The sequence below is a fragment of the Rhagoletis pomonella genome, unplaced genomic scaffold, assembly GCF_013731165.1.
Source record: "Rhagoletis pomonella isolate Grant_MI unplaced genomic scaffold, Rhpom_1.0 Rhpom_scaffold_00001, whole genome shotgun sequence".
In the NCBI taxonomy this organism is placed as follows: domain Eukaryota; kingdom Metazoa; phylum Arthropoda; class Insecta; order Diptera; family Tephritidae; genus Rhagoletis; species Rhagoletis pomonella.
Genome location: NW_023458555.1, coordinates 107,434,066 through 107,446,369, shown reverse-complemented (window position 1 = coordinate 107,446,369; position 12,304 = coordinate 107,434,066). Strand labels below are relative to the sequence as shown.

General features: G+C 42.3%; 2 protein-coding genes across 3 annotated transcripts in view; both read right to left on the bottom strand.

The window, feature by feature from the left end:
• Positions 1 to 12,304, bottom strand: part of LOC118749537 (uncharacterized protein CG7065) — a 50,074-nt gene that overhangs the window by 15,820 nt on the left and 21,950 nt on the right. The window lies entirely within an intron of this gene.
• On the bottom strand, positions 7,547 to 8,023 carry LOC118735178. Its single transcript, XM_036464820.1, has one exon. The coding sequence runs from the start codon at positions 8,021 to 8,023 to the stop codon at positions 7,547 to 7,549; it is 477 nt and encodes a 158-aa protein (XP_036320713.1).

Sequence of the window (12,304 nt, the reverse complement as noted above, 5' to 3'; positions counted from 1 at the left end):
GTTGTTGTTGTTGTTGTTGTTGTTGTTGTTGTTGTAGCGGCTACTAAGCCCCGTTCGGGACGGTCCATCCATCATCGTTGTCGTCTATTTCAGCTAAGGGGAGGCCCAGGAAGTGCGCGCCTTCCACAGGGGCTGTCCATAGGGACAGGGGCGTTAGCTGAGTGGGATTCTCAGGGCATGTGAAGAGGTGCCGGGAGTCATGTGGCGACTCTCCACATGCCGGGCATTGGTTGGGCACATCCATGTTGATTCTGCTCAGGTAGCTGTTGAGCCTGCTGCAATAGCCAGAGCGAAGTTGGGCTATTGTTGTGCGGGTCTCCCGAGGCAGACAAAGTTCTGTCCCGTCCACGTCCGGTGGTTGTGTGCCTAGAACGCCATTTACAGGGCGGGAGTCTACATAACTTGAGACTGATTCCCTGTGAATGCCGTTGAGGGCCTGTCGGTAGGTTGTCGGGTCCAGAGGTTTAATATACCTCTGGACTTCGTCTGTCAGTTCGTAAAGATGCCTCCTGACGTGCCGTGGCGAGGGCTCTTCCGCGAGCAGTTGCCCGCTGGGATGGCCACGTCTGTAGCTCCCAGCGAGGAACTGCATGCAAAGCGTTAAGTTATGCTCCTTTACCGGGAGTATCTGGGCCTCGTCATGAAGGTGATGTAGAGGCGTCATCAGGAGGCATCCTGTCGCGGTACATAATGCCGTGTTTTGGCAGGTCTGCAGCTTCATCCACTGCGTCCTGCTAGTCCCCGGCGACCATACGGGCGCTGCGTAGTTCAGAACCGGCCGGCCAATTGCCTTGTATGTTGCCAACAACGTTTCTTTATCTTTGCCCCAAGTGCTGCCGGCCAGCGACTTGAGGACATTGTTGCGGCTCTGTATTTTGTTGACAATTGCGGTTGTATGCGCCGAGAAGGAGAGCAGACTGTCGAAGGTAACTCCGAGGATTTTCGGGTTATTCACCGTCGGTATTGTTACGTCATCGACGTGAATACCCAGTGGCAGTCTGACCTCCTTCGTCCAGGAGGTGAAAAGGGTTGCCGAGGATTTCGCAGGGGATAGGGCTAGGCTCCTTGCAGTGAAGAAGCGAGAAAGTTCGGAGAGGTAACCGTTTACTTTTGAGCACAAGTCTTCAATTCCATTCCCAGACGCCATGATCGAACAATCGTCAGCATATGAGACTATATTAACACCCTCTGGTGGCTGAGGAAGCTTTGATATGTAATAATTAAACAGTAGCGGGGACAGGACACCACCCTGTGGTACCCCCAGTTTAATTTTACGTGGCTTGCTGGTTTTGTCTCTGAAGATTACTGACGAGTGTCGACCACTCAGGTAATTCGCCGACCACCGTTTGAGTCCCTGTGGGGGTGAGGAGGTCTCTATATCTTCTAGTAGCGTTGAATGACTGACAGTGTCGAACGCCTTGGACAGGTCCAACGCTGCTAGAATAGTTCTCTCACAGGGGCGGTTTCGGTTTAGGCCACGAGTTATCTGAGTGTTTATGGCGTTAAGTGCTGTTGTTGTACTATGCACTTTACGGAACCCATGTTGATGCTTCGCTGGGGTCAGGTGGTTCGTGAAGTACGGGAGTAGCAGGGCCTCAAGTGTCTTCGCTACCGGGGAAAGGAGAGTTATCGGGCGATAAGACTCTCCTTTGTTGGCTGGTTTCCCCGGTTTGAGCAGTGGGACCACTCTCCCCATTTTCCAGATATCTGAAATGACGAGAGTGGCCATTGACAGGTTGAGGACCTCCGTTAGGTACGCTACTCCCGCAGGACCCAAATTTTTCAGCATCAACATGCATATTCCGTCGGGTCCAATGGCTTTGGAGGCTTTCGCCTTCCCGATGGCTACCCTTACTTTACCCTTTTGGCATTTTGTGCAACCTTCTGGTCACTCGACGTTTGGCTTTATCCACCGGAGGATGCAGAATGAACTGCCGGCTAAAATAGCTCGCGCATCTCTCCGGGTCCGACGAAGCGTGGTCACCAAAGTCTATCTCGACTCTGTCGTCGCGCTTCGTCGGGTTGGACAACGACCTCACGGTTGACCAAAGCTTGCTCACACCAGAGGCGAAGTTGCAGGTCTTCAGGTGCTCTTCCCATTTCTTCCGCTTATGTACGTTCACAAGTTGCCGAATCTCCGAATTGAGATCCCTAATACGGGGATTTCCCGGATCGGCCTAACGAAGGTTGTCGCGCTCATCAGCTAGAACAGCCGCTTCGGCAGGAAAATTCGGACGTGGATCCTTAATACATCCTGCTGGAATGAAGCGAGCTGCAGCAGCGGTGACAACCCTGCGGAACTTACGCTCACCTACATGAGCGTCGGTTGGTATGGGTAGTGCAGTGAAGGCGCCCTCAGTAACATCCGTGAAGCCTTTCCAGTCAGCTTTGGAAAAGTTAATATAGGTCCGGTGATCCACGGAAGCAAAGTCGGCAGGTTTATCAATCGAGATGACTATGGGCAGATGGTCTGATGCTAGGGTCAGCATAGGTCGCCATGATACGCTGTTTATCAGACCAGCGCTGCCCATAATCCTGGTGGGTGCGTCGTCGTTCATTGTGCAGAATGTCGAATCGTCTATCTGCTCATCCAGATGTATTCCCCTACGATCATTTGACAGGCTTGAGTGCCAGAGATCGTGGTGCGCGTTGAAGTCACCAACTACCATACGGTTTTCACCTCTGAGTAGCGCACCTATTTCAGGGTGATATCCTGCCGGGCAGCTGGTGACAGGGGGTATGTATGCGTTAAATATTTCGAGCTCAACATCGCATGACCGGATAGCAATACCCTGACATTCTAGGATGGTATCCCTGCGGTCGGTGTCTGCTTCAATGAGACGATACTGCACGGTGTGGTGCGTGATGAACGCTAAACCTCCACCATTATCTCGCTCGCGATCTCGACGGTGCACGTTGTATCCGGCGCAATTCAACAGGGTTGAATTGCCGTGCAACTTCGTCTCTTGGACCGCAGCTATTAATATTCCATGCCTTCCCATAAAGACAGTTATCTCCTCGATCTTGCTCTGGAGTCCGTTACAGTTAAATTGTAGCACCTTTGTGTGCCTTGGGAGACCGATTGTGATGTGTGGTGTTAGAGAGTTGTGTTGCCTGCCGGCCCCCTGCTGTACGTGCTGCAGAAGGTGGTGCTGCCTTGTGGCGGTGGTTGGCGGCGTCGCGCGGGAGGGATGCGACGGGGCAGCACAGCAGGAGGGGCCCACATAGTCATTCGTCCAATCACGCGTGTTGCGAAGCCCGGAGCATGCCCTAAAGTGGCACCAGCCAAGGCAAGAGTTGCACTTGACTGATGTCACGTTACGGTATATTCTTGACTGACAGACAGAGCAGATTGTCGGAGGGACTAGGAGTTGCCGGCGGCGGTGTGTGGGTGCTATTGTGTTTGTTTGTGTGTCTATTGCTGTGTTGTGTTGGGGTGTGGGTGTGTTGATTGTGTGCTGCCCAGGCGGGTGGTGGTTTGCCGTGGAGGCGGTCCGGTTCGCACAGCATAGGGCCACGAACGATGTGGTCCATTGCCGGTGCGTACGTAGGCCCGAGCAGTTTCGAAGGTGACTCCACCCGTCACAGGCATTGCACCTGACCGAAGTGGAGTTTGTACGCAGTCGTCTCTGGCATACGCAGCAGGTGTAGATTTCTGGCGCTGGGTTTGACTCTATGCCAGCCCTGAGCAGAAGGGTGCGGAGAAGGTGTAGCTCTGGGATCGAGCAACGTTTGATGGATTTCGCCGACCTAAACAGGGTTAGATCGCCGAAACAACAGCCCTTGGTCTGGTAAAACCCGAGTCATTCCGGTACGTAGAACCGGCTGTAGTGGGAATGATCTTCAGTTAGAATCTGAGGTTTAGTCTCTTTAATGTTGCCCTTGGTAATTGACGTTACGTGGAACGTATTGTCTCCAATAAGCTGAATTAATTTATTCACGCGCTCGCTACAGTTTTGCTCTCGTAAATAAATTGGGGCGGTTTGGGTTTGGCTTTGGAAACTTGATTCGGCTCTTTGTCACATTCATTGTCCAGAATCGCAAACTTAGTTTCCAGTAGAGGGTTGATGCCAGTGGTTTTCGATTTCGCAATTTTTGACGGATTTGCAATGTTTTGCTGCTGTGGGCATAATTTTCGTTTGACTTGTATGTACCTATCAATACCCGTTTGAGTCAATGTACGGGTTGTTGGATTAAGTAAGTCAACTTGCCTGAGCTGCGTGGCTTGGTTTGGGCTGGTGCCGAAATTCCCGTTTGAGCAGGTGTGGGTGAACTGCGTTGTGAAACCGTGAGAGCTGCGCTCATCGTTGTTACTGTGCTTGTTGCTAAGCTAGTGCTTTGTTGTTGCGTTAGAACGACTTGGTCTACCAGAGACATTGGCGATTCTGCATTCCAAGATGTAATGCACGAGGTTTGGGGGGAGGGAGAGAACGATTTATCGCGATCAGCATTGTTTGTGGGAGGAACGAACGAAAAGTAAGCATTTCGTCGATCAGCTGAATGCTCTCGGTCAGCTTCTGTTACGGTTTATTTCACTGTACTTGGTGCTTGTTTCACTATTCGGAAAGCGCGGGGAGCCGGAGCTGCTTTTATTTTATTTTATGTTGGCACATTTAGTTGAATTTCTCGCGGCATTGCGAAAATTCAGAAAAAGTAATTTATAATTATAGGCAAATAAGCAGAAAGCTTGTTTATGCCTAGTATTGTCTTTTCGCGTTGGTTTTGTTCTTTTTTCTTTGCTTTATGTGAATTATTAATAATTTCTCGGCGGAGCGGTTAAAAAACACGTCCGCACAGGTTGACAGTCAATCACTATCTATATACATATATATATATATTTTTTTTTATATGAGAATTGAAGTCGGTTTTGTTTTTTGCTTAAAACTTACTTATTTTATTTATATTTGTGAATATTCATATATGTAAGAACGTTGAGCCTTTCTTGACATGAGGTATTTCTCAAGTAGGTTTTATCCTTTTCCAGACTTGAAAAACTTCGTTCAGGTGTAGCTATTGAAACGGGCAAAAGTGCCAATACGCGTAAGATCTTAAAACATTCCCAAAGGACGTAAAGGACGTTGTATTCACTATCAGGCCGATTCTGAACAGAAACTCCCCGGTAGTTTTCCTTTTATCCCTTTGCTTCTATCATGAATAAAAATTCCCTGACGATTTTTTATTTTAAATGGCGCAGTTGAGCTGTCAAAAAATTGTCAAACAACCCTTCGAAGTTTGGATTTCCACCTCCCAAATTTTCGAAGAAAATGCTACTCCCTGGGAGTTAAATAGGGAATAAGCTGTTCTTGATTAACTCAGTGTGACGGCAGGACCAGGATAAATGTATTTGCATAAAAATTTATTAAAGCAAAAATGTTTTGGGTAGGCGTCGGAGCCAATGATAACCATCAGTTACCACCTCTGCATGGTTGTAAGTCATGCACAGTCCCTACGGATTACAGCGCTGTGGCTTTGCCGCTTAAACTCTGTAAGAGTTTTTGGGGTGTGCGTCAAGCGGGAGTGTTGAGCACCGGTTATTTATTCAAGTTCAAAAATTGTGTTGGCGTTGTGGCCAATGGTAGCTCGTGTACCACCTTTTTATGCCGAAAGCAATACAGAGCCCCGCGGGACAACTCCGGAGGAGTTGTGATGCATCAAGCAAGTTTGTTGAGCATGATTTGGGGTGCCAGCAATTAACTACTTTAGTAGCTTTTGTTCTGCGGCAGTTGAGAAGTGCATAAAAAAATGCATACCCAATGAAGAACGAGCGAATTATTTTTTAAACGCAAGTGCGTGTGTTTATTCGCTGCACTTGGTTTTGGGCGGGAGTGCAATACAAGTGCGTGTGTGTGTTCGCTGTTCTTTGTTTATGCGGGAAATACATAAGTAGCTTAAACATCCTAGCCCCCCTAGACGACTTGTCGTCTAGTGGATGTAAAATAAGCCGCGAGTGTCCGGCTCGAAGGACCATGATTAACTCAGTGTGAAGGCAGGACCAGGATAAATGTATTTCCATAAAAATTTATTAAAGCAAAAATGTTTTGGGTAGGCGTCGGAGCCAATGATAACTATCAGTTACCACCTCTGCATGGTTGTAAGTCATGCACAGTCCCTACGGATTGCAGCGCTGTGGCTTTGCCGCTTAAACTCTGTAAGAGTTTTTGGGGGTGTGCGTCAAGCGGCAGTGTTGAGCAGCGGTTATTTATTAAAGTTCAAAAATTGGGTAGGCGTTGCGGCCAATGGTAGCGCTTGTACCACCTCTGTATGCCGAAAGCAATACAGAGCCCCGTGGGACAACTCCGGAGGAGTTGTGATGCATCACGCAAGTTTGTTGAGCATGATTTGGGGTGCCAGCAATTAACTACTTTAGTAGGTTTTGTTCTGTGGCAGTTGAGAAGTGCATAAAAAAATGCATACCCAATGAAGAACGAGCGAATTATTTTTAAACACAAGTGCGTGTGTTTATTCGCTGCACTTGGTTTTGGGCAGGAGTGCAATACAAGTTCGTGTGTGTATTCGCTGTTCTTTGTTTATGCGCTTAAACAGTTCTATTAAATAATTTTAAAAAGTGCTAAGTCATTTTTATTATGAACTGAAAATAAAAATCAAAATAAAAAGAAAAAAAAAACAATATTTAGATTGCTAGTTTGTTATTAAAATTTGTAATCGTTATAAGTATAATCCCTGAACAAAAAGTTGTCATATATGAAGGGTTAAGAATTTTTAAATATTTCGTTTGCCACGTTGGATCTGTCATTTTGAATTTTAAGTAAATGAATTTAAATTCGTATTCAACGATCCAGAAAACCCCCAGATACCCAGTCTCATAGAAATCTACCGATTTTTTTTTTTAAATTTTCGTCCGTCAATGTGAATTTTTCGTAAGTGACTTAAAGCATAGCCTACTCAAAATCGGTACTCATAAAATGGGTTAAAGACTTTACGTCTTTGTATACAGGGCATCCCCTATAATTGGCGGTGTGGTTACCTCCGCAATTACTGCATTTCTTCACAGCCACATCAGCTTTGGTAGCCTTGCAAGAAGCGGAAGCGTCGGCACAGGCAACACACACTGGACGCAAGGTGCAGTATGTTCTGGTATGCCCAAATTCTTGACAATTTGTGCACTCTACGGGACCGCTTCGCTTGTGCGGCTCCTCCACTGTTATTCTTCCGTGTAGAAGGTATCGTAAGTTGTAGATTGTGTGCACTGCGTTTTTATTGATTGGATTTGTTTCTGGCTTAAGTTCTACCTTAAACATAGGCTGAACGATTTTGACAACATTTTTAACAGCAAATCCTGCCTTCTTTAGAGCATGAGGAATATCACCAATGGGTACACTTGATTCTATACCTTTTAGTACTACTTGCAGTCCTTTGCTCCTTTTGAGCTGGTACGTATAGACATTTTCCTTAAGGTCATTAAGGTGTTTGGTTACCTGGTGGTAATTTTCTTCAGTTAGAATCTGAAGTTTAGTCTCTTTAATGTTGCCCGTGGTAATTGACGTTACGTGGAACGTATTGTCTCCAATAAGCTGAATTAATTTATTCACGAGCTCGCTACAGTTTTGCTCTCGTAAATAAATTGGGGCGGTTTGGGTTTGGCTTTGGAAACTTGAATCGGCTCTTTGTCACATTCATTGTCCAGAATCGCAAACTTAGTTTCCAGTAGAGGGTTAATGCCAGTGGTTTTCGATTTGGCAATTTTTGACGGATTTGCAATGTTTTGCTGCTGTGGGCATAATTTTCGTTTGACTTGTATGTACCTATCAATACCCGTCTGAGTCAATGTACGGGTTGTTGGATTAAGTAAGTCAGCTTGCGCTGAGCTGCGTGGCTTGGTTTGGGCTGGTGCCGAAATTCCCGTTTGAGCAGGTGTGGGTGAACTGCGTTGTGAAACCGCTGTCATTGCGGAAGTCGTGGTTGTAGTTGTTGTTGTGAGAGCTGCGCTCATCGTTGTTACTGTGCTTGTTGCTAAGCTAGTGCTTTGTTGTTGCGTTAGAACGACTTGGTCTACCAGAGACATTGGCGATTCTGCATTCCAAGATGTAATGCACGAGGTTTGGGGGGAGGAAGAGAACGATTTATCGCGATCAGCATTGTTTGTGGGGGACACGAACGAAAAGTAAGCATTTCGTCGATCAGCTGCATGCTCTCGGTCAGCTTCTGTTACGGCAAGGTTTATTTCACTGTACTTGGTGCTTGTTTCACTATTCGGAAAGCGCGGGGGGCCGGAGCTGCTTTTATTTTATTTTATGTTGGCACATTTAGTTGAATTTATCACGGAATTGCGAAAATTCAGAAATAGTAATTTATATTTATAGGCAAATAAGCAGAGAGCTTATTTATGCCTAGTATTGTCTTTTAGCGTTGGTTTTGTTCTTTTTTTCTTTGATTTATGTGAATTATTAATAATTTTTCGGCGGAGCGGTTAAAAAACACGTCCGCACATGTTGACAGTCAATCACTATCTATATACTTATATATATATATTTTTTTATATAAGAATTGAAGTCGGTTTTGTTTTTTGCTTAAAACTTACTTGTTTTATTTATATTTGTGAATATTCATGTATGTAAGAAACATGAGCCTTTCTTGACATGAAAAACTTCGTTCAAGTGTAGCTATTGAAACGGGCAAAAGTTCCAATACGCGTAAGATCTTAAAACATTCCCAAAAGACGTTGTATTCACTATCAGGCCGATTCTGAACACAAACTCCCCGGTAGTTTTCCTTTTTTCCTTTTGCTTCTATCATGAATAAAAATTCCCTGAGGATTTTTTATTTTAAATGGCGGAGTTGAGCTGTCAAACAAGTGTCAAACAACCATTCGAGGTTTGGATTTCCTCCTCCCAAGTTTTCGAAGATAATGCTACTCCCTGGGAGTTAAATAGGGAATTAGCTGTTCTATTAAATAATTATAAAAAGTGCTAAGTCATTGTTATTATGAACTGAAAATAAAAATCAAAATAAGCAAAAAAAAAACAGTAATTATATAGCTAGTTTGTTATTAAAATTTGTAATCGTTATAAGTATAATCTCTGAACAAAAAATTTTCATATATGGAGGGTTAAGATTTTTTAAATATTTCGTTTGCCACGTTGGATCTGTCATTTTGAATTTTAAGTAAATGAATTTAGATTCGTATTCAACGACCCAGAAAACCCCCAGATACCCAGTCTCATAGAAATCTACCGATGTTTTTTCAAATTTTCGTTTGTCAATGTGAATTTTTCGTAAGTGACTTAAAGCATAGTTCACTCAAAATCGGTACGCATGAAATGGGTTATATCTTTTTAGAAGGTTTTCAGAAAATAGTATTTAATATATTAAAATAAAGGGAAGTATTCCGCTATAGATATATGTTAGCGAAAGTGTCATATTTTGCTTGGATAAATAATTAACGGACAATTTCTTTGATAATGATAAAATTTTTCTGAACACCCGTTCTAGAGACTTGAGTAGTCATCTTGTTTCCCTAAACTATCTTTAGTTTATGTTTTTTCGTAGTTCGCACATCTCTACTAATTTTGTTTTAAATAAATACCGCGTATTTTTCGATTTGACGTAAATAGGACATATTCGTGACTTCCCGAACTTTATTCGCACCATTGGCTTCAAACCGATTTAAAGTTACCTGTGAACAATAAATTTTCAGTAAAACCAACCAAAACTTTACTAAAGGTTTAAGGTAAATGATACAATGGAATAACAGTTTGTGCAGGGACTTGGCCTTCAGATGTGCAGCGCTCCTTCGAACATATTTCTGGGGTCATATGACCCATTGTGAGTCTGTTCGAGTTTTAATGCGACTGTGTAAACTTTTATAAATTTAGTTTTAAGATGATATCACCCTGTTTTTTAGCTTAAAACTTTTAACGTGGGAGTTGACCGAAGTAGAGATTTAAACATATTTTGTTAATCTATTATAAAATATCACATTTCGTGTGAACATTGGGATCAAGTAAACGAGTGCAGTTTTGTTTTTAAATTTATTTAATGTGACTAAATTTTGTATATTATAACTCGATAAGGTTTAAGCCATGCATAACTCCCATTCGCTGAACCGTTGATCTTCCGATAAGCCGATTTTTTATACCCGAGCGCACTTGTTCACAAGGGTATATTAACTTTGTTCGCATAACGGTTGTTTGTAACAGCCAACACGAATCGAGATAGATATGGACAAATGTATACATAAATGATCAGAACGAAAAGAGAAGTTGTTTAAGCCATGTGTGTCTGTCCGTCCGTCCGTCTGTCCGTGTACACGATACCTCGAGCAAAAATTGAGGTATCTCAATGGAATTTGGTATGTAGGCTTCCCTTTATCCAAGGTAGGTTGGTACTGGAAATCAGACTGCACTTCCCATATAACGGTATTTTCGAAAAATGCAAAAACTATGATATTTCGGTAAATATTTCATTCAAATTGTTGAAAACTAGTATGTGGAGTAGAATTGTGGTAAAAAATAATATTGTTATGAAATTTTTGGAAAATGGGCGTGACCCCGCCCACTTATGATGAATTGCTGTATCTCAGTATCCGCTTCACCAATCCTTACCAAACTCGGTACGAGGCTTGGGTAGGGTCTAGCTAAGAAATCTGTTGAAAATCTTTGAAATCGGGCAATAACCACGCCCACCGGCCATATAACGGTAATATACAGAAACACGAAAACTGCGATAAATCAGTAACTACTGGAGCTAATTCACTTAAAATCGATGATTGCAATAACCACTTAGCAGAAAATTAGAATATTATAAATTTTTGGATAATGGGCGTGGCACCGCCCACTTATGACCGCGTATGTGCATCTCTGTAACCGATTTATCAATTTCCACCGAATTCGGTGCACTTAATAACCTTGCTACGGAAAAGCAATTTGTTGAAAATTATTCAAATCGGACTGAAATTACACCCGCTTCCCGTATAACGGTAAATTTCAGATATACGAAAACTCCGATATTTCAATAACTGAACACGTTAATTTACTTCAAGTTAATAGTTACAACAATCTCTTAACAATAAATATATACGACTGCTATAGACTTTTAGGAATTGGGCGTGGCACCGCCCACTTTATAACTACAAAAGTGTACCTCGGTAACCACTTAATCGATTTGTACCTAATAGGTTCAATTATATCATTAAGTCTAACTCTGCATAATATCGAAAACTTTAGAAATCGGGTAAAGACCCGTACTTATCATGCAAAGATAGTTCAGAGAAAGTTGAAACGATGATATTTGATACCTACGCCGGGTATATAAAGTTCGGTTTTGCCCGAACTTATACTTCTTTACTTGTTTCTAATTGAGGTAAAGACACTTATTCTTAAGCTGGTGCGAAATTATGTTTTTTATTGATTAGCTTACTCCGTTAATTTAAGTAGAGGGAATCCATTTATTGATTTTTTTTGAAAATGAGGAGTTTTTGGTATCTTTATTTTTAATTTGATTTTTATTCTCGAAAAGGTCGAATTTTCGATGAATTCGTTCAACATTATTTTTTGGGCAGCCCCTCCAACGTGAATAAAACTGTCAAATTAAAAAGCCAGCACTATGAAATTTCAACCTCATAATGGTACATCTATTTTCTAAGGACCTGCATTGAAATTTTTTAATACGTTCCAACAATTGCGTACCGATTTACAGTGAACCATACTTTGTATCATCCTCCCTACACTACAATTTCTGGGACTTCTGTGAGAGTCAGAATTTATAACTTTGCTGTGCCCAAAATATATTTTACAAAGTGTATTTGAATTTCACATTGCTCTCATGAGAAATGTACTATAATGTCAAATAAAAAAGGTTCATTACATAATTTAATAAACAAAGTGAAAGCAATATATGACATATTTATTTTCGATACTCTTATTTCACAACAGTTTTGTCATTGCATTAACCCATTTGCCAGTAGCAAATGTAATTCAAATTTAGAATTGTTTATTGTCATTCCAAAAATAATTTGTTTTAGAAAATAAATGCCAATAAACAAAAAATTTCATAAAATTTCCAGACACTTTCTGTTTATGCAGATCTACCCACAATAAAGGGTAGGGTATGTGCCGAAAGATGTTACACAGAAAAGGTAATCGATGAATGCTTGTGGTGTTCCTGGTGCAGTTCCATCAACTCAACTTGCATGCCTTATTTCGTAATATTTTCGAATATATTAAACTATGTATTCTGTTTCTTGATTGGCTCAGTAAGGCTTTTCATATTTTATTTATTTATTTAATTCTTACAGCTTGATTAAGCCTAGCTTATACTTATATGCATATACATATTTATATATATT

Excerpts from the sequence above, each read along its gene's own strand:
- LOC118735178 (XM_036464820.1), bottom strand. The coding sequence starts at position 8,023 with ATGTCTCTGGTAGACCAAGTCGTTCTAACGCAACAACAAAGCACTAGC.